This window comes from Drosophila mojavensis, unplaced genomic scaffold (assembly GCF_018153725.1).
Source record: "Drosophila mojavensis isolate 15081-1352.22 unplaced genomic scaffold, ASM1815372v1 contig_80, whole genome shotgun sequence".
Taxonomy (NCBI): domain Eukaryota; kingdom Metazoa; phylum Arthropoda; class Insecta; order Diptera; family Drosophilidae; genus Drosophila; species Drosophila mojavensis.
In genome coordinates, this window is record NW_025318906.1 from 12938667 (window position 1) to 12964573 (window position 25907).

At 40.2% G+C, this 25907-nt stretch overlaps 5 protein-coding genes across 7 annotated transcripts; 3 read left to right on the top strand and 2 right to left on the bottom strand.

The window, feature by feature from the left end:
• Nucleotides 1-127: 127 nt before the first annotated feature.
• Nucleotides 128-2490, bottom strand: LOC6579697. Of its 2 annotated transcripts, none has more exons than XM_044010908.1 (8): nt 2210-2490; nt 1588-1665; nt 1368-1526; nt 1127-1249; nt 989-1068; nt 783-933; nt 504-725; nt 128-439 (listed from the first exon to the last, which is right to left on the bottom strand). In XM_044010908.1, exons 1-8 carry the CDS (start codon nt 2399-2401, stop codon nt 329-331), a joined length of 1116 nt encoding a protein of 371 aa, XP_043866843.1. In that variant the 5' UTR covers nt 2402-2490; the 3' UTR covers nt 128-328. The 2 variants fall into 2 exon arrangements, with proteins under 2 accessions (XP_043866843.1, XP_002005579.2); XM_002005543.4 differs by having other exon boundaries at nt 1588-2142.
• Nucleotides 2491-2895: 405 nt separating this feature from the next.
• LOC6579698 (60S ribosomal protein L23) lies at nt 2896-3911 on the top strand. Its single transcript, XM_002005544.3, has 4 exons — nt 2896-3004; nt 3137-3220; nt 3293-3420; nt 3649-3911. Exons 1-4 carry the CDS (start codon nt 2992-2994, stop codon nt 3844-3846), a joined length of 423 nt encoding a protein of 140 aa, XP_002005580.1. The 5' UTR covers nt 2896-2991; the 3' UTR covers nt 3847-3911.
• Nucleotides 3894-7628, bottom strand: LOC6579699 (inactivation-no-after-potential D protein). Its single transcript, XM_002005545.4, has 11 exons — nt 7525-7628; nt 6302-6462; nt 6051-6246; nt 5808-5995; nt 5298-5744; nt 5089-5241; nt 4945-5016; nt 4779-4890; nt 4584-4723; nt 4226-4522; nt 3894-4169 (listed from the first exon to the last, which is right to left on the bottom strand). The coding sequence occupies exons 1-11, from the start codon at nt 7565-7567 to the stop codon at nt 3981-3983; spliced, it is 1998 nt and encodes a 665-aa protein (XP_002005581.1). The 5' UTR covers nt 7568-7628; the 3' UTR covers nt 3894-3980.
• Nucleotides 7629-17999: 10371 nt separating this feature from the next.
• On the top strand, nt 18000-21215 carry LOC6579700 (fork head domain-containing protein FD3). Its single transcript, XM_002005546.4, has 2 exons — nt 18000-18947; nt 19852-21215. Exons 1-2 carry the CDS (start codon nt 18568-18570, stop codon nt 20915-20917), a joined length of 1446 nt encoding a protein of 481 aa, XP_002005582.1. The 5' UTR covers nt 18000-18567; the 3' UTR covers nt 20918-21215.
• Nucleotides 21216-22475: 1260 nt separating this feature from the next.
• LOC6579701 lies at nt 22476-25855 on the top strand. Of its 2 annotated transcripts, none has more exons than XM_015163837.3 (6): nt 22476-23327; nt 23450-23643; nt 23777-23939; nt 24964-25072; nt 25164-25355; nt 25464-25542. In XM_015163837.3, exons 1-5 carry the CDS (start codon nt 23264-23266, stop codon nt 25351-25353), a joined length of 720 nt encoding a protein of 239 aa, XP_015019323.1. In that variant the 5' UTR covers nt 22476-23263; the 3' UTR covers nt 25354-25355; nt 25464-25542. The 2 variants fall into 2 exon arrangements, with proteins under 2 accessions (XP_015019323.1, XP_002005583.1); XM_002005547.4 differs by having other exon boundaries at nt 22477-23327; nt 25164-25345; nt 25464-25855.
• The last annotated feature ends 52 nt before the right edge of the window (nt 25856-25907 follow it).

The following is a 25907-nucleotide window of genomic DNA, read 5'->3' on the forward strand; positions in this document are numbered from 1 at the left end:
TATGTTTCAAGAAATACTATTTAGTTGCGAGCGAGATCTTTTTGCGTAGTTTATGCGTCTTTGTTTGTCTTAATTTCAAAACATAAATCAAGCGATAAGACAACAACAACAACAACTTGTTTCAAGATTTATGTAACTTAGTATTTTATTATACGTAAACTAATAAATGAAAAGCAGAAGGACAGCGTTTGCCTTAACATAAAACTTAAGTAAAGTCTTTCAATTTACATTACTTGAAGTCCAAATTCGTTTGTAACATAACAAGTTAATGGGAAAACAAAACAAACATTTTCAACTTTGTAGCTCTATTTTAAGTTCCAAAAAAATCTTATGGCTTGTAACAGCGACGTACCCAACCAGACTCGATGAGTGCCATATTAATGTTCTTGGTATGCAGCGAACTATTTGGATCAACCAGTATCATAGTGCAGGTATTATCCTAAAATAAGCAGAATATCATATTAGTTGACAGTCATATATAAAGTTCTTAAGTAAATCCCTACAGCATCGTTTATCTTCTCTATTTTCGCATAGAGTCTTCGATAGCAGACAATATCGTAAAAGTAGTTGCTGGCCTCCATAGAAAAGCATTTACCCTGCCTGGGTGTTATGCAGGCCAGTCTGCCGGGCCAGCACTGAGGTGGCAATCTGGCAAAGTCTTTGCACAAATACTTCAGATCAGTATGGCATATCCATATGCGGTCGCCCGTATCTATAAGTTCTACCTGTTGAACAAGTTCTATAAATACAAGATGAATAACTGAAGGATTTCAAGCGCTTGCCTCCACATTCATTCTGTCGCCAGCTTTGATATTTAAGACTTTTACGCGGTGCCAAATTTCTTCCCTCACATGAACAGCACCCAAATGACCAACCATTATTAAAAATAATGGAATCGTATAGCTATACTCATTAATGATGCTGTAAAATTGTCTGAAAAAGAGCCAGCACATTACTTTTATGATATAACCTTTCATAATATACGTACTGCATGCTGTAGGACATGCCTTTGTACTGCTCGTAATCCTCGTCATGTAGCCAAAAATAGAAGCTATGCGGACTAGCCACCTGTTGATGCAGAGTGTATGATGTAGTGGATATATATAATGTAATTGTGATTTTCTACCGTCACAAGCTGCACTTCAACGCGTTCTTCCAATTTGAATTTTTTATGCACATTTTGTTTGGGCAACTGATAATCAAAGCGAACTGCATCCCTAGGATATTCCACACTCAAGACATTTTGGTCCTGGAATAAAAAACACATTAGGCAAGTGCTACAAATAGTAATCCGACTTCAGTTTTGAATTCTATGAAGTCTATGAGACTTCAATCGTAATTTAATATTAATTACAAGAAATATTTACCACAGCAAAGACCGGAATGGCATCCGATTCACTACCTTCATCCGAGGAGCTATAATCAAGATGATGGTCTGTCCAATTGCTCTGAACGTTGGATTCTACATTAATTAAATTGGTACAACCGGCAACCTCGGCATATTTGTAATTTAATATTTCTTTATCCTAAAATAAAAACATAATTTATTGTCTATATAAAGACACATATATAATGAACTTTTGATACCACAGAATATTCCGGTTCAGCATCTTCATCGCAACCCTCATCAGATGATATATATTGTGGACTGCGGTTCCTATTGTTCTTTGAGAGAGATTGGTTAGGCAACTTGAGTTTATCTGGACTTTCGTCCTTTTCAACATAGATTTCTAAACTGTTTTCTGCAGCCGAAGAGGAATTCCCAGCATTAGCAATTGTACATTTTGAAAGTGAATTAGTTATAGAATTCGTTTCCTTTGTTAAATTGTTCTGGCGAACAACTGAAGTTTGAGTTGGTGGCGGTTGTTTGACATATTGGTTAGCAGACGAATTGGAATCGTAACGCATTCGATAACTGTTGTAATTGTTGTAATTATTCAGTAGCACATTGTTCGATTTGTGATACTCATTGATAAACACGATATCAGATCGTTCTGAGGGATAACAGAATAGGGGTTTGCCACGTTTTCGATTTTTTTGCTTGCTGCTTGGCCTCTTTTGGCACTGCACCAGGGCTTGGATGTGGGCGGTCTTGGCATTACTCTTTGCCAAGACGTATGCCATCGGCCCGTAGCCCACTAACTAAAGAATAAATAAATATTCTTTAATATATGTACCTTGAGAGTTCCCAAAGTGCAAATTTACATACCTCAACTGTGTCGGGAATTGAGCGCAAAAAGCTTTCGATGTCTTTGAAGCCGAGACTGTTGTACGGCACTGGGCAGCCTTCCTCGTTTGCATAGTCACGCTTTAATCTTTCTATAGTTACGCGATCCGGCGTCGACACTACTAATGAATGGATAACTCGTTTAACATAACTTAAAAAGCCGTGGTCGCCCATTTTCTAGATTGCTTGTCCACAAACTATGAACTTTAGAATCTTAGCGCGTGATTGAAGTTGGCTGCGGTCAAAAGCTCAAGATCTGCTGATCGATCATTTGGAACTAATTAAGCTAGTTCCTTTATAAACCTAAGCCTTTAAAACAAGTTACTTTTTTTTAAGCAATAATTATGTACTATCACTAACCAAAAACATAGAGTAGACATTTGTTCTTTAACCAATAATTCGATCTTTAACCAATAAATGAATTTTTTAATAGATAATAATTTTCTAATAGATGTGTACTGTAGTACTATTTATAATAATAATTTTTATAATATGTTTGAAATATACCATATTTCATTAATACAAAAGAAACGGTTAAATAAATTAAATAAACATTAAAAGTACAAACGTCACTAATTTAATGATCGCAACAAATTTAAAAAAAGTTGGCAGCGCTGGCTTTTCGGAACTGAAAGAAGTTCATTTACTTGCTTGCAGTGGCAACGCTGCCGATTCCGATTACAATTACAGTTAAGTTGGCTGTGGTTCGGTAGCCGAACTAGCTCTTTCTTTTTACTTCCTTTTGGTTCCGAACAAGCAGCAAAATGTCGAAGAGAGGTATTTTCCAGAAAATTAAATCCGAATAAATAGTGAAAAATTCGACTAATCAATGCAAAATTGCAAAGTTATAATGAAGTGTTTAATGCAATACATGTGTTTAACTAATTATTTGTGTTTTTCGTCAATTAGGACGTGGTGGTACCGCGGGAGGCAAATTCCGCATCTCCCTAGGTTTGCCCGTAGGCGCTGTTATGAACTGTGCTGACAACACAGGTAATGTACAAAACAAACAAATTCTTTCAAATGCAGTGCAATCAATAAAATATTTCAATACATCTTTTTCAGGTGCCAAGAACCTGTACGTTATTGCTGTGCACGGTATTCGCGGTCGCTTGAACCGTCTGCCCGCGGCTGGTGTTGGTGACATGTTTGTTGCCACCGTCAAGAAGGGCAAGCCTGAATTGAGAAAGAAGGTAAGTCTGCGCACTCTTTGGAAATATAAAGTGAAATTGTGCAAAATATACTGCGTTTCGCTTGCCGCAACAAAAATAAGTCGGTGCTCAATGTGTGTATCGGTGATTGTGTTTTTGTGTGTGTGTGCGTTAACATGTGCGAAAAGCGGCTATAGTTTGCTCAGTTCCCATTAATTTCTGAGTTATTGTTTGTTTGTTTCTCTTTTTTCAACGCGTGTTTATTTTTAGGTTATGCCTGCCGTGGTCATTCGGCAGCGGAAGCCGTTCAGGAGGAGGGACGGGGTGTTTATATACTTTGAAGATAATGCGGGGGTCATTGTAAACAATAAAGGCGAAATGAAAGGCTCGGCCATAACCGGGCCGGTTGCCAAGGAATGCGCTGATCTATGGCCCCGTATCGCATCGAATGCAAGCTCTATAGCATAAGCAGTGTCCAAACATGAAATAAACCCACAATAATGGAACACAAGATGTTATTAAATTAGAACTGATTCTAAATTGTTTTATTTTTCATGGCACTAACACGCATCTACAGTGGATGAATTTCGTTCGCTCGTCCTCTACTTGGGTGCCTCCGTTCGCAGCGTGGGCTTTGGCCGTGTTACCTCCATCGAGATCTTGCCGTTGGCGCCCTTGAACAATGCATAGCACACCTGGAATGGCAGACCCTCCAGCGCATCGCCGTTAAATTTGGTTATAATGTCGCCGCGTTGCAGCTTGTTATCGATTTCCGGATATTGTCCTTGTATCTGCCAAGAAAATCCGCTTATCAAGCGAACATACTTACTATCCAGTTTATACATACCATTTCGGAGATGGTGCAGCCGCGTTCATTGGGCGCCAGCGAGAGACCCAATTCCTTGCCGCTCTTCTTCATAAACTCAACATTGAATTTCTCCAGCTCCGGCGGATCAGCGCGGTAAACTGTAAAGGTGATATTTTTCTCGTAGGGCATGTGGAACAGCTGATGCACCTTAAGCGTGGTCATGCTCTCGCAGTGCACCTGATTGCCATTGACGTCGCAAATGTGATCAAAGATCTTCAGGCGATTGTCAGCCGCTATGGCGCCTTCCGGATAAATGTGTGTGATGACACAACCAGTCTGTAAATGCCAGACGGATAGAAATATATAAGTAGTATATAGTCGGTGTCTGTTCACTCACCTTGACGAAGTTGTTCTTGCCACCAGTTACTATAACGCCCAACGGTTTCTTTTCCACCTTCACCTCAATGAGAATCTTTTTGTTTGGCTTTATTTCAGCTGTGGCTGGCTCTTGAGGCTTTTCCGCCTCCTTTTTGGCCTCTGTCAATAGAATAGATAAAAGTTAAGTTATCTTTTAGTTAAATGACATGATTACCTTCTTTCTTCTTTTCCTCTGCCTCGCGCTCGCTCCTGATGGACTCTTCGCTCTTGAGTGTGAGCAGAATCAGAGTGACCACGCCCTCGGCACGTTTTAGTAGTCCGGTCGCCTATTGGAGTAGACATTAGCGTAATCATACGTTTGCTTTGCTCTATGCACATACCTCATCATAGTTCGACTCCAGAGTCACATCCTGGTTAACAGCCAGCAGCATGTCACCGACTTTGACGCCCGCCTGTTAGGATTAGAGAAAGAGAGAGAGGATGAGCACGAGCAGCTGGCACGGAATATCTCAGCCAAAACTTACCAGCTCTGCATTGGAGCCCTCGCGCAAATCAGATACAAAGATGCCGTTGCCCACCTCGACGTGCTTGCCGTAGATGACCATGATGCCCAGGAAGCCCTCCTTGCGCACCTGAACTGAGCGCGCCTTGGGGAACTGATCAAAGATGAATTTCGTCTGCAAATATAAGAAAAGTTAATAGCTGAACAGGCAATAGCTTATCTTGGGCTTGCCTCATCTGTGGATGGTGGGAACTTCTTGATGGGCTTGACGCACATGCCCTCATCGTTGGGCTTGCGCCGGGAGGTAATCAGGACGATCTTCTCGCCCTCAACATTCTTAAAGACGGCGCTGGCATTCAAGTGGCAGCGATTCTTCAGCACAGTGCCATTGACCTCGACGATCTCGTCGCCCGGCTTCACATCCAGATTGGCCAGCAAGCCATTCGGATCCACGCCGGCGACAAAGCAGGCCATTTTCTGTCTATCCTTGTGACCAGCCAAAGCAAGGCCCAACGGCACGTTGCCCTGCTTCTGGAACTCGATGCGACGCAGATCCTTCATCATATTATAGCGCTTGTTGATCTTCGCCATGGTATAGCCGAACTCATCCTCTTGTTCCTTGTCGCGATCTTTTTCCTGCTTATTCAGCTTGCAGTTGCCCGCAGAAGCGCGATCGATCTGAATAGAAGGGAATCATGTGATGAGTGGGATGTGGGATGGAGAGTACGCCAATGACTATACCTCAATGCCCGCCTGTGTACGTATGCGTCCGGTCATGTCACGCGTATCCTCATCGTCTTCGTCGTAGTTGAGCGGCACGTGCTTGACCCGAGTGGAGGCTGAGAAGTTTGAACCACGCTTTGGATCGTTGCGTAGAGTCGGCTGCCTGGCCATGCCCATGCCGCCCATATTATTGCTGGATGTTTGCTCTAGGGAGAGTACAGCCGGATATAGGACTATAATATCAATGTGAAAGCTTCTCACCTTGATTGAATTTGTTTTTGGCCTGCATGTAGCCATTGCTGCGTGGATCGTTGCTTTTGTTGGCCTCATCGCTCTTGTCGAATGTCTGTATTTCCAGCTCGATCTTGAAGTCCGCATCCTTGATCAGATCAATGACCGCTTGCTCCGTGGCATGCCGCACATCCTTGCCATTCAGCGATAGAATGCGATCGCCCACCTGCAAATTTTGTGGCTTGAGTAAACCCAGCTCTTTCATGATCTCAGCTACTGACCTTTAGTTTGCCACAGAGATGCGCAGGACTATCGGGCACGATGCCCTTTATGAATATGCCAGTTGTTTTCGTATTCGGCGAATCCTTCACCTCGCCGCGCACAATGCAAATGCCAAAGGATTTCTTGCCCGTCTTATCCAAGGTGACCATGTGAATGTGCTCTGGAAGACGAAGAGGTGGTTAGAAAGAGATGAAACGGAAATAGAATAACGATGAAGGAGGGAAATAGTTTGGGCACGGAACGAGTGGGATTTGGGGTTGAAAATATAGCGAGAGGTATAGCGAGAGAAGCTTAGGAAGGGAGAACAAGAGAGGAAGAAATAGATAGAGGAAGAGAGATATATAAAGAAAAACTGAAACGAAGATTTGTGGGCGGGTAGACACATCTTAGTATATGAGATGGAAAGGGATATCTGTATATTTATAGAAAAAGAAACTTATATATACTCGTATGTAGAAAGTGTATCATACGTACTGTAATACATCTATATACGAATTTATAACTACGAGCGTACTATTTAATATTATTTGGTTCTTTTTGTGTAAAACTTGTCGGCAAAGACGACAATTTCAGAACTTTTATTATGGTATCTAGAAAACCATATTATTGTATTTAGGTATTTGTATTAAGATATCAAATACACATCAATTGTACATTAATGCCATAAGAAAATACACGTTATAGTATGTAATTAAAGTACAATGCATCTGTATTTCATATGTTATCTATACATCCTTATTACATGCGTACATATATAGAGAGTTTATATATGTATACCAAGCACGGATCTATTATGGAGCCCTGATGGTATCATTTTTGAATTTACAGCTTCACTCGTGAAATTCTCCAAAATTCAAAAAGAAGAGCTTTATAATATTCTCCAATATTAGCAATGTAATGAGACACTTTAGTCGTTCAAATATGAACTTTTATTATTAATTTTATTGAATTACGTAAATTAAAGTACGTAAAATTCATTTGCATATTTTCATAATATATAATCGTGCATAATTGTGTTTCCAGTCTAAAAAAAATATCTAATCACATTAATATTTCGGTTCAGTTTTCTTTAGCACTTCCACTTGATGCAACTATTCTCAGTTTGTTATGTAATTAGTTTTAGACTAAATTAAATAAGTCAATGTTAAGCTGCCAGCGTTTGTTGCTTATTATATAAAAATACAAATTAGATTTTTATCACGGTTGATTGTGGAATACTAACCACCGCCGCCGCCGGCACCGGAGTTCCCTTGATATTGAACCATATTCAATTAATATAATAAATTATATATATTTCCTATTTATTTACAATAATAACTAGTTAAAGGTTTTTTTCTATTTGATTTTTCGTTGTGAGCTTTTTGCTTTTTGCAGTGAGCCCATTGAAAATCGCGCCTAAACTGATTTTACAATTAGCTGTCTGGCATTCTTGCTAACTGACTTAGTGGCCATTCTATTTTGAGTCTAAATTTCGTATCGATTACACTGCACAACAAGAGTGGGTCGTGCTGTAATGTGTGTCAGTTGGCGAGTGTAAAACGAAGGTGTTTAAAGAGCTGGTGAAAATCTAAATAGAAGAACTTTACTGCAACTTCCTGCTAATGCTAATCCCATTTCTAAACTTGTAGCATAGTGTTATTGATTTACCAGAGCATTTTCACATTGGCTTCAATTGCATTGAGTAACTTTCGCCGCTTTGCCGCGATAACTTGCCAGATATGACGCAATACACACACACACACACACACACACACACAGACTCACTCATACACACACACACATTCACATCTCAGTCACAATATTTAGAGCAAAAGAAAAGAAAAGAGTATGTTTGGCTTTATTGACAACATTACAATATTAATTTGTTGTTGCGATTTGCAGAATGGAAAAGTCAACACTCCGTAAATGGAAGCCCATCAAATGCTCTTCCATATGCCAAATGCCCATCGATTTTAGGTGCTTCAATGCACTCAACATGCGCTTAAGTACGCCGTGCACGTCTATATGGAGAACTAAAAGAAAATATTTACATGCAGCGCATGGAGCGAAGGAGCCAAGGACTTTCGGCATGGGCTAATGGGGCTCGATTAATCAACGCTCGTCGCAAATGAATTTAATTTGTCTGCAGAACTTAAATGCATAATCAAGATTTGCATTTTAATATCAAGAGCTGAAAGAGAGTCGAGAGGTGGGGGCGGTAGGCGGGTACCCAGCGCATTGAGGTGGGCAACTGGGCTACAAAGCTACGCAAACATTTCCATTAAATGCTGCAAGGGAACAGAATTATGAATATTGTGGGCGGTAGGCGAGCCATGGCAAAGCGTTAAGTTGAGTAAACAGAGACGCACAAAGAGCGGGAATTATTCATATACATACATATATATATATATATATGTATAGCGAAATATATATGTATGTGTGTGGAAAAAGGGCCGACGACGACGACGACGGCGGCGACGTCGGCGAAACGATGTTGAAAATTAATTTCATAATAAAAAGCGTAAGGAAACCCATTTCATAAAACAATTTCCTTTTTGCCTCCCAACAGTCATGTTTTGTTAGTAAAGTAAATTCAAAAGAGAGAACAGCGCCCGACCAGCGCTGAAAACAGAAAGCAAAAAGCAGACAGCAAAAACAGTTAAAAAAGCAAAAATATGGCAATGAGCTTAACTTTCAGCGCTGCACGCATCTGCAGCGGCAAATGGCGGCCGCAGTCGCCGTCTCTGCCTCTGCCGCTGTTGCTGTTTTTGCCTTTGCCTGCTGCCTCTGCTCTCATACCAGTGGCTGCGCTGCTGGCGTCGCTGTTGCGTTGCGGCTGCTGTCACACAGCGCAGCTGAACGCTGATTGGCTATTGTCGCTCAGCTGGCACGCCTTTTGCAATGGCCGCTATCAACAGTGTGCGTGTGTTCGTGTGTGTGTGTGTGAGAGAGAGAGCGCGCGCTGTTGCTGTCTCTCATTTTGGCAGCATCGTGCTGTGTGCGCTGCTGCGTCGCAGTCGGCGCATGGTTGTTGCGACGATTTAGTTAACTGAAGTGATTTTCTACTGTTTACTGTCACACACACACGCACACACATACATATACACCTATAGAGACAACAGCATCGCGCTAAGCTCTTATGTAAGTAGCTACACGTGTACATACATATGCCTGCTGTGTGTCTGAGCCTGAGTATGTGTGTGTGTGTGTGTGTGTGTGTGTGTGAATTCGTTGTTGACTTGTTCTCGTGTTGTACTTACATGCAGTTATATCAAATTGCTAATAATCGTTTAGCAGCCACTTCTGAGTGCGTCCTGGAAATGAATAAAAATTACAGTTTTTGCGCAAAAACACTTCAGCTGGTAGAAACTCGTTATGAATTTGGTTTTTAGCACACAGTCAGAGCACAGCCACTTTAATGGCCTTAACTAATCTGATTAATGCTGACAAATCATTGGCGATAAGTTTTGAGTGTCTCGGCTTAAGAGAATGTCTTTCATTTTATATTCATAATTTGAGCTAATTTCGAAAGAAAGAACGAAAATTCGATGGTTAATCAAATGAGCTGTGGTGAGGGGAGGGTTTTACTAACTTACTTTACTGCAATTGTATATCATTTATGGTATACAGAGAATTTAATAGTAATAATTATGATTAAAAAATATATAAAATCTGTAAATATATATTCTCTGATCGGATTATTATTATTGTTGAGAAATTATTAATGGAATTCCTAAAATGAGGTGTTAGGAGCTAAACATACTAATAAAGTAATTTTTGTCGTACTATTTTATTTTATTGATTTTTATTTTTAATTTTTTTTAATTTTAAATTTAAAATTTATTTTTATCTATTTATTTATTTTTTTTAACTACTTTGTAAAAATAGTAGTGAAATTGGTACTACTATTTTATTTGTTTTTTATTTATTTATTTTTTTTTAACACTTAATAAAAGTATTTAGCTTACGTACAACTTTATAAAAATAGTAGTAGTAGTAGTACTAGTAGTACTAATACTACTATTTTCAGTGCTTATAAGCCCATTTACTGTAAATATTAGTAAAAAACAGTACTAATAGTTTCATCGCTATATCTTAGAATTTTAATACAAGCTCTCTCCTTACAATTTTTATGTTTAGATCAAGTTTATGCAAAGAATAGAGATCATACGAATACAATACATATAAATAGTAGTACTGCTCTCAGTGTTCTCACTACTATTTGTATGAACAGAACTGTACATATATTTAGGCTAATTGAATTATAGTTTGGCCAGTCGATTCTTGAACTGATACTGCTTATGCCTATAATTGAGGTTAGTATAATATTGCACAAAATATATACATACATATATCAAACCTGCATGGCAATATACTTATGTACATGCCTTAATTTCGGTCCCATATATTCCGTCAACAGTTGCTCTGAGAGTCCGCATTGCATCTGTGTCTAGCATTTCAGTTGCAGCCGAGTGTGGCATACGCAACAGGCGCTCTCCATGCACATGAAACGCAGTGAAACAAAACAAAGCGAATGGTAGGTGGGGGGTGGGGACTGGGTAGTGGGGAGCTGGGGCGAGCGAGAAGAGGGCCAAAGTGAATATTCTCACGACAGTCGAGGACATCGACAAACAATTACGCGTACATGTGTCGCACAGGGGGCATGGCTATGGATTATGGATATTTGTGTTTACTACGAGTATAATGGGCTCATAACTTTTAAATGTGAACGTGCCCAAAGCAAATAATGGTGCCCACATAAATGCCACTACGCCGCCCACTGCACAGCCGTATGGAGCTGCTTCCTTTGCCATGTGAGTGTGAGTGTGAGCTGAAGCTGTATCTGTGCATTGTTTGTAATCACAACGGCACACAAACATTCGAGGCGGGCTCAATCGTTTCAGTTTTTTTTGGTCACTGTTGTATGTTGTCAACATTAAAACTCAATTTAAATGACAACGCATAAACAAATAATTGTCCTTTTGCGAGAGCGCCGGACTCGCCGTCGCTGCTGTAGCTGCTGTAGCTGCCCTTAAGCCCTTGGCTCGAGCACCGCCTCAAAGTTCACTCGCACGGTAGTAAGTTATTCAAATATTGAGTTTTTAACTCTCAACCACCACCGCCATCAAGGAGCAGCGGCAGCAGCAGTAGCAGCAACACCACCACCCGCCACCCTACGGCAGTCAGGACACGGTAGCATGTGCGCAGGGTCGCAGATGCAGCTTCTGCTCCTGGTCCTGGTCCTTGGTCCTTGGTCCTTGGTCCTGCTTGGTGCTTGTCCTTGTGCTGAACCTGGGCCCATCGTTTACATCAAGTGCCGAAATAAAAGAAGTAAATTTCATTTGGCTGTCGACATCAGTCGACGCTGCTGCTCCTGCTGCTCCTGCATCCCTTTGTTTGAGTTGCTGCTCCTAAATATATTTGATTTGTTTACCATGCCCTGAAGCCCTGAAATCTTAAGCCGCATGTAAATGCGTTAAATTAAATTTCAAACGCTTGTACTTTTCACAGCAGCAGCAGCAGCAGCAGCAGCAGCAGCAGTGGCAGCGGCAGCGGCAGCGGCAGCTCAGTCACAGGACAATTGAATGGCTGCGACCATGACGAATAGATTTTATTTGTATTTTATTTACTCTGCTCAAGGATGAGTATAAATACCTAATGCGATTATGGCAATGAAGCTTTTAATAGAGCCCAGCTGCACTTAACATATACATATACACACATACATACATACATCTATTGAAGGAATAGTTTCGTATTGATCTTTATTCTTCTACCTCTCTATATATATGTATATATGTATGCATATTTAAACAGATTCTAATGTGTATGTCTAGTTCAGTTGCTGCTATGTCAGATTAACCCTAACCGAGCAGTGTTTGGCTCGTTCTATTTATATTTGATATTGCGCTCGATATTGTTGATTTTGGACATTGATAGCGATTGCACGTGTTCACACTTCAAGCGTCGCGGTTCGTGGCACGTGCTGATGTTTTGTAATTTGGTCATCAATGGCTGCTGCTGCTGCTGTCAAATATTTGCAGCACAAATTGATAATATCATCGTCATCATCATCAGCATCGTCACATATTTTCTTTTCATTTGTCGCCATGTCGCCTCCGTTCGTCTCTCTCCCTCTCTCACTCTCTCTCTCTCTTCCGCTCTTCACTTTGATCTAACAAATTGATTTACACTAACGATTATTTAATGAAATTCCAGCTACGCACAACATATATACGGCCGTTGTCCTGGCAGGAAGTGTGAATTACCTAACACCCCTCGAACGACGTCCGTCCGCCACGTGCCCCACAACAAGTTATTGGGTGTCTCCATAACACTCCTTAACAAGACCAGATTCTTTGTTAACAATGTTTGCATTCAATTTTAACACTTTTTACAGCGGTTGCATTTGGCGGGCGAAAAGAGAAAGATTAATTTTTGTGGAAAGTTTTTTTTTATTTTATATTAAAAACTGCACAATTGATATCTTATTGCCTGACTGCATCTGAAACAATTTATATGTATATATTTAAAAAAATATATATATATTTGTGATTATTGAATGCTCTTGGAAAATAAAATAATAAATAATAAAAAAAAAAAATTAAATTAATAATTTTATATATTTTAAATAAGTTAAACTTGCTTATATATATTATACATAAATATATTAATAAATATTATATGTACAACATTATATAAATATTTATTTAATTAATAAATAATGGATTAATCCCGATTTCTAAATTCAGTTTTTATTTCAGCCGTGAACTCTTATAAACCTAAAAATGTAAAAATAATAAATGTGTACTAAAATAAATGTATAATTGTAATAATATTTGTCCACATGTCCATATATCCATACGGTTAATCAAATGCAAAGAACTAAAATTTATTATTATATATTATGATAACTTTCCTTTTGGTGATATTCGTCATCAGCTAGGTTACCCTGATAATCTTCCCTCTCCCTCTTTCTCTTTTTGACTCTCTTTCTCTCTCTCTCTCTCTAGCTATCCCTCTCTCTCTCACTCTTTCTCGCTATCTCTTTCTCTATATATCACCTTTCACATTAAAAACAAAAACAGCTGAGATCATTATAATGGAGAGACGTCCGTATTCTATTTAGTTACTACTCTAGATTTTTATTTACCTACTCTCATTTTATTAGTATAAGAAATAGTTGTAAATCAATTCCACATTTCATATAGTTGTCATATTTATAGCAATAATCATATCCCGTTCATAACTCATCAATTCCAAGGCCAGATCCTCTTTCAGGGAATCGCCCAAATAACTGACTTTCACAGCTCATCTCTATGGCTAAATGCTCTTAATGGACGTTAATAGTAGTTAATGGTTTTGCTTGTTGACTTTGGCTTTATTATCTGCGCCGGCAGTCAAAACAAATAAACGATTATCGGCGTCTGTGCGTGCCATAGTCGGCAAGCCGTAAGATCAGTGCCAACTATTGCCAACTGTCCGAATAATCACGCCCCGCAAATTAAAAGCGAAGAAACGAAAGCGCAAAAGTGCGAGTTTATTCCGGTTATGATGGCATACGGACAAGTGACAATCATCCTACTTAATTGAATTCTTTGCTGCATAATAAATCAACTTAATGCGATCCAAGTGTGCCTGCGAGCATGCAAAGCAATCCAGAGGCAGAAGTGGACTCGGAGTGAGCGAATGAGCCTTACCCCATTCATGCAGCGCCCACAGACGCGCAAATCCTTTGGCTTATTGCTGCAGAGCGAGCGAGTGAGGGGGAGAGGGGAAATGTGTGGTTTAGGCGGCAGCAGCAGCGGCAGCAAATAAACAACAATAACACAGTGCAGTCTAACCCACCACGCCTACATACACATGTGTGTGTGAGTGTGTGCTGAGGCCTCTCCAATCATGCCCATGCCCAACCATGGGAATGGTTGTAATTTCCACACTTGTGCTGACACATTCAAAGGGCTTTGGGTTTTATTTATGAATTGAGAAATTGACATCCTGCACGGGCAACGGGCTGGCTGAGGGGTGGGTGGGGATGCTTGGGCTCGATTTTTATTGCCGGCAAACAAGGAGGCTTAAGCGCACCAGAATCATCCTCATCAAATGAACAAATGAATGAAATGAGCCTCGAAACAGCGCCAGGCACTTGCTGCCTGCTGCCTCCTGCCTGCTGCCTGCTGCCTCCCCTTCGATTGCTGCCGCTGCAAAGCGGATAAATCGAGCGTAAAATATTTCAGCTCGGACTCCTTTGTTATACTTTGCCACTTGTTTTTGCCGCGCCACGGCAGGTTGCAGCGATTTGTTGCCCAGCGCTGAGCCGAGCTGAGCCGCTGCCGAGCTCTGCCCTCGGTTTGCGGTTGAGATTGAGGTCCTTCTGACTGCTGCTATTGCTGTTGCTATTGCTGCTGTTGCAGTTGTGCAATTCGTTCGCTGTTCGCCGTTGCCTGCTGTGATTTTTCCCATTGAGGGTTGATTCCTGATGCTTGTCCATCAAATTGAGCGTCACTCAAGTATTCAAGTGTGTGTTGCTGTTTTTTATTCTGCAGATACTTCAAAGATTTAATAATGACATAAGAAGAGCTGCCATTAAACCTGCCCAACAGCCATTGAGTCTCTCTCTGTGTGCGTGTGTGTGTGTGTGTGTGTGTGTGTGTGTGTGTGTGTGTGTTTGCCTTTGCGATCTCTTTGCCGCAGTCAGGTGCAGCCAGGTATCAATAGCTGAAGCGAAGGAACAAATTAGTGGAGCCCAAAGCCTTGTTGCATTGTCTCCCATTGTCATTGTCATTGTGTCTTGGCAACGCTCAAGGATTCGCCAGGACTCGCTTTGGCTCTGCTCGCCTGTCAAAGCAACTCGAGTGTCAAATCTTTTATTTGCCTTTTGCAGATTTCGCAATAAAAATTGTGTGCGCGCGCCCATCCACTTTTAGCCATCTATATATACAGATATATATATATATTTATATCCTTGGCCGATCCTTTTGGGCGGCTTGTTTGTTTGCTGGCAATAAATTTGCTGACAAAAGAGGGATTATTGCTGGCTCATACCGCTGCCCCCTGCCTGTATGCTGTCTCCTGTCTCCTGCCTCCTGCTCGCTGCCTCCTGCCCGCCTCCTGCCCGGCTGCCCGGTTCCTGTCAGCGTGCATTCTTTGGCGTTATTGTTTGCGCATAAGTTAATTGTTCCCCTTCAAAGCTTAAACGCATCGCATCCTTACGCTTAACTTGAGCAACCCCCCTCCAGTCCCAGCCTCAGTCCCAGTCCCATGCTGTGCTTAAGCGATGATTAACCGTGGAATGACAGGGGCTGCCGCAGCGGATTCGGCTTGGATATGGGTCGTCTCACTTGGCCATCAAAAATCGCTATGGCAACTCGGCGTGCAGATAAAGCACTTGGCCAACTGGAAATAGACCATGGCTAATCAGTAACTAGTCACACTAATCACTGACTAGCCGTAGATAATATAATATTCACAAATGGAATGAAGGTAATTCAAGCTGAAAGTGCTTTGCCCAAGCAGATGTGAAATTAATAAATAATAATTAGACAAATTTGATTGCTTCTCTTTCTGTTACTTAATTACCTTTAATTATTTATATGTGTGCTTCATTAGTTTTTCAGCTGTCTTTTTGATAGATAATTGCAAATTTCATTTATTTGAATGGAGTCGCTAAATAATAACAGGTTTAATTTAATACGTTACCTTTATTAAGAATTATTACAATTTAGTAGATCTAAGTTATTAAATTAGATTAATTAGTTTTATTTTATTAAATTAATTTATATATGTATATAAAAAATATAATTTATATATAATTTTCAGTATTTCTGTTTGGCTGTTAATAAATAAAATTGCAGTATAAGCATAATAATAATAATACATTTGAAGAATATATACATATTTCCATTTTATTATACATTTATTTATTTTTATTATGCTTATAATAATAATTGTAATCATTTTTATGTTTTATGGATATCTCTAAATAAAATCGAGTACTGATTTTTCTCAAATTTGATTATTCCTTAAAAATCCGCTGGATCATCGCACTGATATTGGAGAAATCACATTTATAATAATTGCCATTAAGGAAGCAGCCAAATCAATGGTTCTCGAAAAACGCTCGTTTATTACTTTACTTCTTTTGAAATTGAATGTCCATCTGAGCTCGTAAAAAGACAAAGGAAATCCGCAATAAATTTACCACAAACAAAATTGCAAAACCAGAGCCAGAATCAGAGCCCCAAACCCCCCCGCAAAAAGCTGAGCACACAGCTCGATATATAGATATAGATACACATATAGAGGCTGGGCGTTACCACGCCCACAATGTTGACTAGAATTCAGTGATTTGTAAGTGTAGCCAAGTGATTTTTGTATAGCGATGATTGGAGTGGGATCCGGCTGGGATGAGCAAAGAAAATAGAATAATGAAAATCATGCAAGGAGAAAGCAACGATATCAATATTGTCCTGCCCAGGGAGCGTATCTGTGTGTGCCTATGTGTGTATGTGTGTGTGCTAGCAACTTCCGCAAAACTGAAAACTAATTTGAACAAAGTACAACAAATAAAACTGACTACTGAATGTTTAATTTGAAAAGGGAAGAAAGCGAACAACAACAGCAACAATAATGTCTAACAACTAGAGAACAAAAACAGCGAAAATGAAAAAGAGAAATAATACACACACACACACACACACACACAGGCCCACTCATACACAATAGACATACATATGTACAAGTATACCAAATATCCCCCCAATTGTGTTAAGGATGTTGCAAAAATGGCGCATTGGCTGTGTGAGTGAAAGAGCGAGCGAGAGAGAGAGAGAGGGAGCGCGCGCGAGTGAGTGAGTGAGTGAGTGAGAGAGGTGGGTAGGGAGTGAGTTGGAGTAGGCCGAGCAGGCAGAGTAGGTGGCGAAACGAACTGAGCTGAGCTGAAACGAGAACGAGAACGCCCGACATACGGTTAGAAAAACATTCGCACATAAAAATGCTAACATTTGAACGAGAGCGCATACTAGCATAGCACACACACACACACATATACAATATGGCAGCTCTGTCTGTCTGTGTGTGTGTGTGTGTGTGTGTGTGTGTGTGCGTGCGGCTGACATAATGAAACATTATTAAGAGCCACGACGTCAACGCAGCAAAAGGTATCTAAATTTGAGAAAATGTTGCCCGTCAGCCCTGAGGCAACTCGAAGAGGGGCAGAGGGGCCGTGGAGCAGAGGGGCTGGGAGAGGGGCGCGCCATGAGTTTTGGCTTCTGCAGTCGCTGGCGTCGACGTCGCCTGCCAATTTGCGTCCGCGCCCGCGTTACACAATGGAGCTGGAGAGGAAAACACAAATATCACATTTACAGCAAGCAGCACTCCACCATTTTATGTTATTACGTTGTCTCTGTGTGCGTGCGTGCGTGTGTGTGCGAGAGTGCGACGAGCTGCTGCTGCTGCTGCCCCTTGCCCAGCCTCTGTCTCCTGATTGGGGGGTGCACTTGGTCGTAGATTGGTTTACAATCTCAGTCATCCCCTGCTGAGAGCAGAGACGCAAGAGACTAGCTCCATCTCTGTCTCGCACACAGACGGGGATGCTGATGCGCTGACGCTGACGCTGACGCTGGCAGCGCTGCACGACGCCCGGGATAACGGCAACGGCAACGGCAGCGGCAACGGCAACGGCAGCGGCAACGACGACGTCGACAGTAGAATCACAGTTATTCGAGATACGAAAACATAGCAGCGCCGACAAAAGCTCATGGAAGCGAGAGCGGCAGCGGTTTTGATAAATAAATGTTTGAGTTATGTAGAAAAACATTTCGGGCGAGAAGATTTTCGTTTTCGTTGCGATTCAGTTAACATTTGGCAAAAGGATTCCGCCTAAAACAGACAAGCCGACGGATGATGCAACAGACCGAAGACTCAAGCTCGTAAGATCTCAACAGTGTCACGCGTAGTTCAATAAAAACGGAAGCGGTAAACGGTAAACGGTGAACGGTAAACGGGAAACGGCAACGGAATCGGAAATAACATTGCATACTTGAAATTAGTGTTGAAAATATTCAAGAAAAAAAAAATCTATGTGAAAAGCAAACGACAAAAAAAAAAAAAAAGTAGAAAGCATAAAGCATAAAACATAAATCAGTTCCTGAGAAATAGTCAAACAAGTGTTACGTCCTCTTCATACATAAGTTAAGCATTTGATTAGCATATAGTAGACAGATCCTTAGAATAGTTAAGAGCTAAAGCCACAACAACAACTGCAACAACAACAACAACAACAACAATGCACACCAGCACAGATCCTATGCACGCCCTGCACGACTGCTCCTCGCAGTCGCCGCCCCTGCACAAGGCACAGCGCGGCGGTCTCACATCCTCTCGAGCCTCCATTGCCGCCGCCGCCGCCGCTGCGGATGAAATGTCCATGATCTGCGATGACAGCGACTTTGAGTCAACGCCAGCCGGCGGCAGCAGCAATAGCGGCGGCGGCGGCGATAATAATAACGGCAACGGCGGCGGAGGCGGAGGCGGCAACAGTACCAGCACCGGCGGCCCGCTGGTGAAGCCGCCCTACTCCTATATAGCCCTGATCACCATGGCCATTCTGCAGTCGCCGCACAAGAAACTCACACTCAGTGGAATATGTGATTTCATAATGTCCCGGTAAGTCTTTAATGAACAATTAAAACAAGCTTTGTATTCCAATTGGAATGGATAGATGTCGTCTAGCAGTCTAATTTGAATAAAGTTTACCAAGTTTAATTTTTATTAAAATTGATTAAAAGTTCCTGACCAAATTTAATATGCGAATATGTTTATTTAACATTGAATTTAAGTCGGCAATTTAATTAAATTGACTGTTAATTAAATTGTATATTATGCATTTTAATTCAATTCTATTTTAATTTAATTTTAATTAAATAAATAAAAACCAAAAGTATATAGAAATTATATATAAAAAAAATAAATATATTAAGTTCTAACAAAAGTTTGGTTGCAATTTTGTTCACTTTTATTTTATAAGTAATTAAAAATAAATATATTAATTTTTTATTTATTTTTCTTTGATATAAAATATAAATATATTTTATAAGAAAAAATATATATATTTAAAAAAATAAATATAAAATTAAAATAAAATTATTTAAATAAAAATCCATTTAAGCAAATCGCATCATAAATATTTAAAAAAAAAATGTGTTTTTTAATTTCTTTAAAATCCAATTTAATAAATGTTTTCTATTTCATTTTCATTATTTTATAATTAGTACAGGCTTAATTTTATTTTAGTTTGTCTTTTATATATTTTTTTGTTGTTTTTTATATTTTTGCTATATTCATATATGAAATACTAATATTATTTTATATGCATTAAAATATGCATTTAAAATATTTAAATTATAGTCGTAATTATGTATTATGATTACAATAGTAATTTTATTTTGTTTACATAATTTTAATTATTTAAAATATCATTTAAAACTATTTGATTATCTATGCAAAACATGACAAAACATTTTTGGATATTCGCATGCGCTATATATTAAACCATTTGATATCCTTGCAGTTTTCCATACTATAAGGATAAGTTTCCCGCTTGGCAGAACTCGATACGGCACAATCTCAGCCTGAACGACTGCTTTATAAAGGTTCCGCGCGAGCCGGGCAATCCGGGCAAGGGCAATTTCTGGACACTGGATCCGCTGGCCGAGGACATGTTCGATAACGGCAGCTTCCTGCGCCGACGGAAGCGCTACAAGCGAGCGCCGGCCATGCAGCGCTTCTCGTTTCCGGCGGTGTTTGGCACCTTGTCGCCGTTCTGGATACGGAAGCCGGTGCCGCTGGTGCCGGTGCACTTCAATGTGCCCAACTTCAATGGCAGCCGCGACTTCGATGTGATGCACACGCCCAGCGATGTGTTCGACACGGCGCTGCGTGTCGATAAGAAATTCAACTTCTTTGCCAATGCCGAGGCTTCGTTCTATCAGAACAACAGCGACAAGTTCGACCGCCTGTCGTTCATCAATCGCCGCGCGGATGGCATTGATGCACTGCCTCACAGCAGCAGCACCGGCGTTACCGGCAGCGGCAGCGGCGTCGTCGGCGATGCCAGCAGAGCCAACAAGTACAAAAATCCATATGCATTCGATGTGTCCGCAGCGGCGGCTGGGCTCGGCCCAGTCGACTATGCGGACCGAGCCAGCAATAGCTATGCCGATCTCAATGTGTATAGCGATGATGTGGATGCCGATGATACCTCGTGCGACAAGATCGACGTGGAGAGTGCCAATGAGCACGAGCAGGACTCGCATATATCGGACTCCGTCGACTCGGTGTGCACGAATCCAACACGATTGGAGGTGGCCTCAGAGGCCACCACACGCGACCCAGATCCCGAGCCGGAGCGCAACTCGCCCTATGCGCTGCTCTTCGAGCAGACCGAGGCATCCAATGGCTCAGTCGCGATTACGTCCAGCCCAAAGACGCCCGCCCGATCACTGACCCGATCCACTCTGCTCCACATTGACTCGGAGCCCGCGAACCTGAGATGCGCCAGGCAGACAATTGCCAAAGATTTTCGCATTGAGACGCTGATTGGACACGGGCACAGCGATGGGGCGGCCAGCGATTAGAGAGACGAGATGAGATCTCCCTCTCTCCCTCTCTCGCTCCCTCACTCTGTCGGCATCTGCTGCCTGCCTTGGGCATATTTTAACACTTCTTCTGTACGTTGTAAACTTTAGCTGTAGTGAAAAAAACGGACCCATTGATGTAACCCCCCTCCTCACCCCATCTCCGACAGCACCCAGTGTAGCATCCCCCAGTTACCTTCATGCCAAATGCACGAACATTTCAATGCGACCAAATAAACGCGCCAGTTGCGAGTCCACATCAATTGTATAAATTATATAGAGAACACGCACACACACATACACACACACAACTCAATATTTATGCCCGAATGTAAGGAGAATATATACATATATAAAGAAATTACATATTTATAGCATACTTTTAAACGATTGCATATGGTATATATGTATATGTGTGTACACACATAGCTGTTCATGCATATATATGTGTGTGTGTGTGCTACTACAACTACATATATATGTATATGCACGTCTGTCTCTCTGTCTGTGTGCGTACATCCACACACATACATACATATATATTGTATGCCAATGCGCTAAGCACATACAAACACTATTAACTTTAGACGTAGCCACTAAGAGATTTGCTGATGTTATTGAAAATTTAATAAAAACTATAATTAGAAAATGAAACTCTTTGGTTAGAGCATACAAAATGTAAGTAAAGAGGATAAAGTAAGTAAATGGGACTACATATGAATATTAAAAATGATTTACTCAACATATTATAATTTATTAAATTGTTTATGAAGTCATAAACCCTCTTTTCCAGCATTTTGCATATTATTTCTTTTATTATTTATGTATTATATTTCCTTTAATTGATATCTTTATTTTTTAATTATTATATAAAATATTATTACAATATTATTTATTATTATTAATTTTAGTTTATTTATTACTCACTTTTCTTTTCTTACATATTTTCATTGCCCTTTAGTTATTGAAATTGAGAAAAAGTGTAAAGTTAGAAGGTTTTAATTAAAGAAAAATATTTCTCCCATTTTTGTTTTAATTTTAATTTAATTTGAAGGTAATTTTAGGTTTGTTATTTTACTTTATTTACTTATTATTTAATTTAATTTTTTTATACAAAATTTTTTTATTTCTTCATCAATTATATGAAGCACTATTTAATTTTCTTGATAGTGCCTTACATATGTATGTATATTATTCAGAAATTGAATTAATTAAAAAACTGAAGAAGAAGTTGAAGCCACAGTAAGGTAAGAGGAGTAAAGCTGTTAATTAAAAGAAAGTTAGAGTCTTAATTGAAGAAACAATTAACTGCCTTGACACTTGCAACAAGTTCAATGTAAATGTAGCTCTCTCCTTCAGTCTCTGTCTTGCTGTCTCCTTCTCGATTGTCTGATAACTTTCTGTTACCGACTGTCAAACCGCTATTTCGGCTGTCAAAAAGCTGGCGCATGCGCCGTTCGCATTGGCGTTCAGCTGTTTGGTATGCGACGCGTCGGTGGAGGAAAGCTTTGCGGCGCTTGGCGAAAGCTCTGCGCGGACAGTGCTCTGAAGTATTTGTAGCGTGGTATTCCAGTGTTAAAACATTAAAAGCTAGGCTGGAAAAAGGACAACAGTTAAATAGAAGATACCAACACTATTGGTATCCAGCAGTACGGAGCTGCAAACTCCATTTGGCATAATTCCCCACACACACGCACACGCTCATACACACACACACAGGCGCACACACAGCAAAAAGTCGATTTTTCACCAACATAAAGTGCAAAACTTTCGAATCGCAGGATAAATTGAATGCAAACGCGAGTAAATTTAACGAAAAGCAAAAAGAAACTGCCATCAATTAAAATATAATTAATATAAACTAAAAACTTTGCAAAATGTGTGTGATATAGACGTGTAAAGCATTTTGTTTTTCATACCAAAATGCTGAGCTCATCATAGAGCGTAGAAAAGTTCTGCCAGCAGCAGAAGCAGCAGCACAAGCGAAAGGAGCCTTTGCCTCCCTCCCCTCCATCAAACTGCCCCCGTGCCGAGCGTTGGCCTGTTGTTTGTGATGTTATGTTTATGGTAATGAGAAAGGTGATAATTTGTGTGACTAAACGCCTTAAAGGCTGTTGAGCAATGCGTAGCGGCTGGAGGCAGACGACAACAGCCTTACCCTAAGCCAGAGCCAAAAATTTCAAATTGGAATTGAGACCGCAGGCAACAGCCAATTGCTAAGAGCTGAGAGCCAAAAGCGTTTTACGTCCGGGTTAAGATAACGTTAAGCACAAGCTACGGCTGCACAACGACAACAACAACGACGCGGACGACGACCAGGACCAGGTCGACGACTAGAAAGCGCACATGGCGAGCTGGAGCTGGAGCATCTTGTGCGCAACGCTGTTGGCCGGCCTCACGTTACTCACGGGTAAGTCCAGACAGACAGGCAGACACCGAGAGAATGAAGAGTGTGGGAGAGAGAGAGAGAGAGTGAGAGCTTGGAGGTAGCTTTTTCTAATCCTAATCCTATATATATATTTATATGTTTAGTGACCCATACGGTGCGCATTACCAATCTCCGTGTGCCGCACACTTACACACTCGAACGTGATAATGAGCCCGATCCTTTGGTGTTGGACTGCGAGTACGAGATGGGGCCAAGGGAGAAGGGCTTTGTGCTCAAGTGGCTGTTCAATAATCACTCCATCTATCAGTGGATACCATCCGTAAAGGGTTTTGCCATGGTGAGTCATTGTCACCCCATTTCAGCTCGAAAGGCGCAAAAACAAAAACAAAACTCAAACAAAAAAATTAATTAACATAAAATTTGCTTTCTTCTTGTTCTTCTCACATTTGTTGTTGTTGCGCCTCTTGTAGGGCTTCATGAAGTCAAAGATAGACACCAAAATATTCACCATGGAGGGCAGTCCCGGTGTTATATCGATAAAGAATCCCGACTGGAACATGACGGGGGAATACACCTGTGCCGTGCAAACCTTTGAGTCCACGGATAAGCGAAGTGCCCGCTTACAAATAATCGGTATGTGAATGTGAATGTGAATACGAATACGAATGTGGATGGGTTTGCAATTTACATATATGTATATAAAGCTATTGTTTTCTTTTTATTCCAATACCCTATGAGTGTAGAGGTTATATGGATGTGTGCATCAAGATGAACATATTTTTTTATTAGGTTAACTTCTGTTAGATTTAGATCGAACGAGTAGTTCGATTTCTTATTAGAGTATAACTTATAAGACGTACATATATTAAATTGCTTGGTTTTCATAATTCTTAATAATAAACATGTTTGTGATATACATTTTTTGAGATATTGTACATAAGACGAATATTGAATTCTTAAATTTTGATTTTGATATAATGTATTTATATATATTTTTATAAAGATATAATATTTATTATTGCGAAATCAAATAAAACCTTCTCAAGCAGATTAAAATGTAATAGATATTTATTATTTTACAATTTGTAGTTAAGTTTTTAAAAACTTAAATGACATCCATTGATAATTATTAATTTTTTAGTATTTCTAATTAATATTTTTTTTATATAAAATCAAATTCCTTTCATCTTAAATTTCCTATTAAAATATAGGAATTCTTCTTCGTAGCCTTTGAGAGTAAAAAATAAGTCGACTCTATTGAGCTCCATTTTACTCACCTGTTTATGGCGTGAACTTGTTTGCATAGGTGTTGGCTAGGTGTGCTGCTACATGTGGGTGTGTGACTGTTACTCTGAGTCTGAGTGTGTGTGTGTGTTTGTGGCACGTGCGACTCATATTTGCATGCGTGTCATGTGGCAGTCGCTGCGGTTATAAAGCGCCCAGCCAGCAGCCAAGCGCCGCCTCTTGTTTTTGTTTTTGTTTGTATTTTTTTGTTTTATATCAAAAGTTTTGTTGTTGTTGTTGTTGTTGGGGTTTTTTTTCTGGTTTTTTGTTTAGTTTGACACTTGATTAATTCTCACGGATTTTTTGTTCGCTACATGTCCTGTGACCAATCTACCCACGCCCCCCTCTGAACACCAACTCGATTGGCAAACAGTTCCTGAGTCGGATTTCATGCTGGAGGCACGCATGGGAGGCGAGCAGACAGATGTGGACATAATGTGTGCAGTGCAGAATGTTTTCCCACAGCCGGTGCTATCTGTCATGTAAGTAAAGATCAGCATTTATGATAGATACACAATATATTTATAATCTCTCTTTCTCTTATACTCTCTCATTCTCGCTGTCTCCCTTCAGTTTTGATACACATATATTGGACTCGGTGCTGACGCAATTGGATCAAAATCCCAGTGGCCTGTACAGCATGACAGTGCGAACGCGCATTCCTAGAGATCAACTCGAATCACCCACACCGATCACATGTGCGTTTTTCCTGCTCGGCACTAACTATACCAAGCGCAGGGAGACTATTTTCTATGGTAAGTAGAGGTAAGCTGGCAGGCAGGCGGGCTCCCCCACAACTCTCTTGAACAATTCTTAATAGAAGTCAACTCTTCTTCTTCTTCCACTTCTCTTGAACGTCAATCGCCAATTCAGATAAAGCCACAAATATACAACGCAAATGGACAACAGTCGCCGTAGTTATGTCGATCGCATCTTTAGCTTTAAGCAGTTAGTTTGGTAGTGTTTTTGTAGGCTATGTACGTATTTGTTTTTATGTTCGTATAGAATGTTTAAAAGAAAAATTTCATTTTTAAATAGAATTTTAAAACGATAAACGTAATTTTTTGCGGTATTTTTAAAAAAGCGCTTATTTTGTAAATGCATGTAAATGTAAGAGAAACGAATGATACACACGCATACACACCTATACACACATACATATATACACGCATAAACATACAAACAGACAAAATTAAGTAAGAAACAACAACAAATATACATAAAACATTTAACTGAACACAGAACACAACAAGCAGAAACAAACAAACAAGAACAACAAAAACTAAAACAAATTATTGTATTCATATATTTACCATA

What these genes read in the sequence shown, in the direction of transcription:
- LOC6579697 (XM_002005543.4), bottom strand. Translation starts at nt 2,401, where the DNA reads ATGGGCGACCACGGCTTTTTAAGTTATGTTAAACGAGTTATCCATTCA. An exon ending in CAATTCCCGACACAGTTGAG is followed by an intron (nt 2,143 to 2,209) that starts GTATGTAAATTT and finishes TTTATTCTTTAG; the next exon opens with TTAGTGGGCTACGGGCCGAT. An exon ending in GCGACAGAATGAATGTGGAG is followed by an intron (nt 726 to 782) that starts GCAAGCGCTTGA and finishes CTTGTTCAACAG; the next exon opens with GTAGAACTTATAGATACGGG.
- LOC6579700 (XM_002005546.4), top strand. Translation starts at nt 18,568, where the DNA reads ATGCACACCAGCACAGATCCTATGCACGCCCTGCACGACTGCTCCTCG. An exon ending in TGTGATTTCATAATGTCCCG is followed by an intron (nt 18,948 to 19,851) that starts GTAAGTCTTTAA and finishes ATATCCTTGCAG; the next exon opens with TTTTCCATACTATAAGGATA.
- LOC6579698 (XM_002005544.3), top strand. An exon ending in GAACTGTGCTGACAACACAG is followed by an intron (nt 3,221 to 3,292) that starts GTAATGTACAAA and finishes CATCTTTTTCAG; the next exon opens with GTGCCAAGAACCTGTACGTT. An exon ending in AGCCTGAATTGAGAAAGAAG is followed by an intron (nt 3,421 to 3,648) that starts GTAAGTCTGCGC and finishes GTTTATTTTTAG; the next exon opens with GTTATGCCTGCCGTGGTCAT.
- LOC6579701 (XM_002005547.4), top strand. Translation starts at nt 23,264, where the DNA reads ATGGCGAGCTGGAGCTGGAGCATCTTGTGCGCAACGCTGTTGGCCGGC. An exon ending in TGCCCGCTTACAAATAATCG is followed by an intron (nt 23,940 to 24,963) that starts GTATGTGAATGT and finishes ATTGGCAAACAG; the next exon opens with TTCCTGAGTCGGATTTCATG. An exon ending in CAGCCGGTGCTATCTGTCAT is followed by an intron (nt 25,073 to 25,163) that starts GTAAGTAAAGAT and finishes GTCTCCCTTCAG; the next exon opens with TTTTGATACACATATATTGG.
- LOC6579699 (XM_002005545.4), bottom strand. Translation starts at nt 7,567, where the DNA reads ATGGTTCAATATCAAGGGAACTCCGGTGCCGGCGGCGGCGGTG. An exon ending in CAAAAACAAATTCAATCAAG is followed by an intron (nt 5,996 to 6,050) that starts GTGAGAAGCTTT and finishes TACTCTCCCTAG; the next exon opens with AGCAAACATCCAGCAATAAT. An exon ending in TCCCACCATCCACAGATGAG is followed by an intron (nt 5,242 to 5,297) that starts GCAAGCCCAAGA and finishes TTATATTTGCAG; the next exon opens with ACGAAATTCATCTTTGATCA.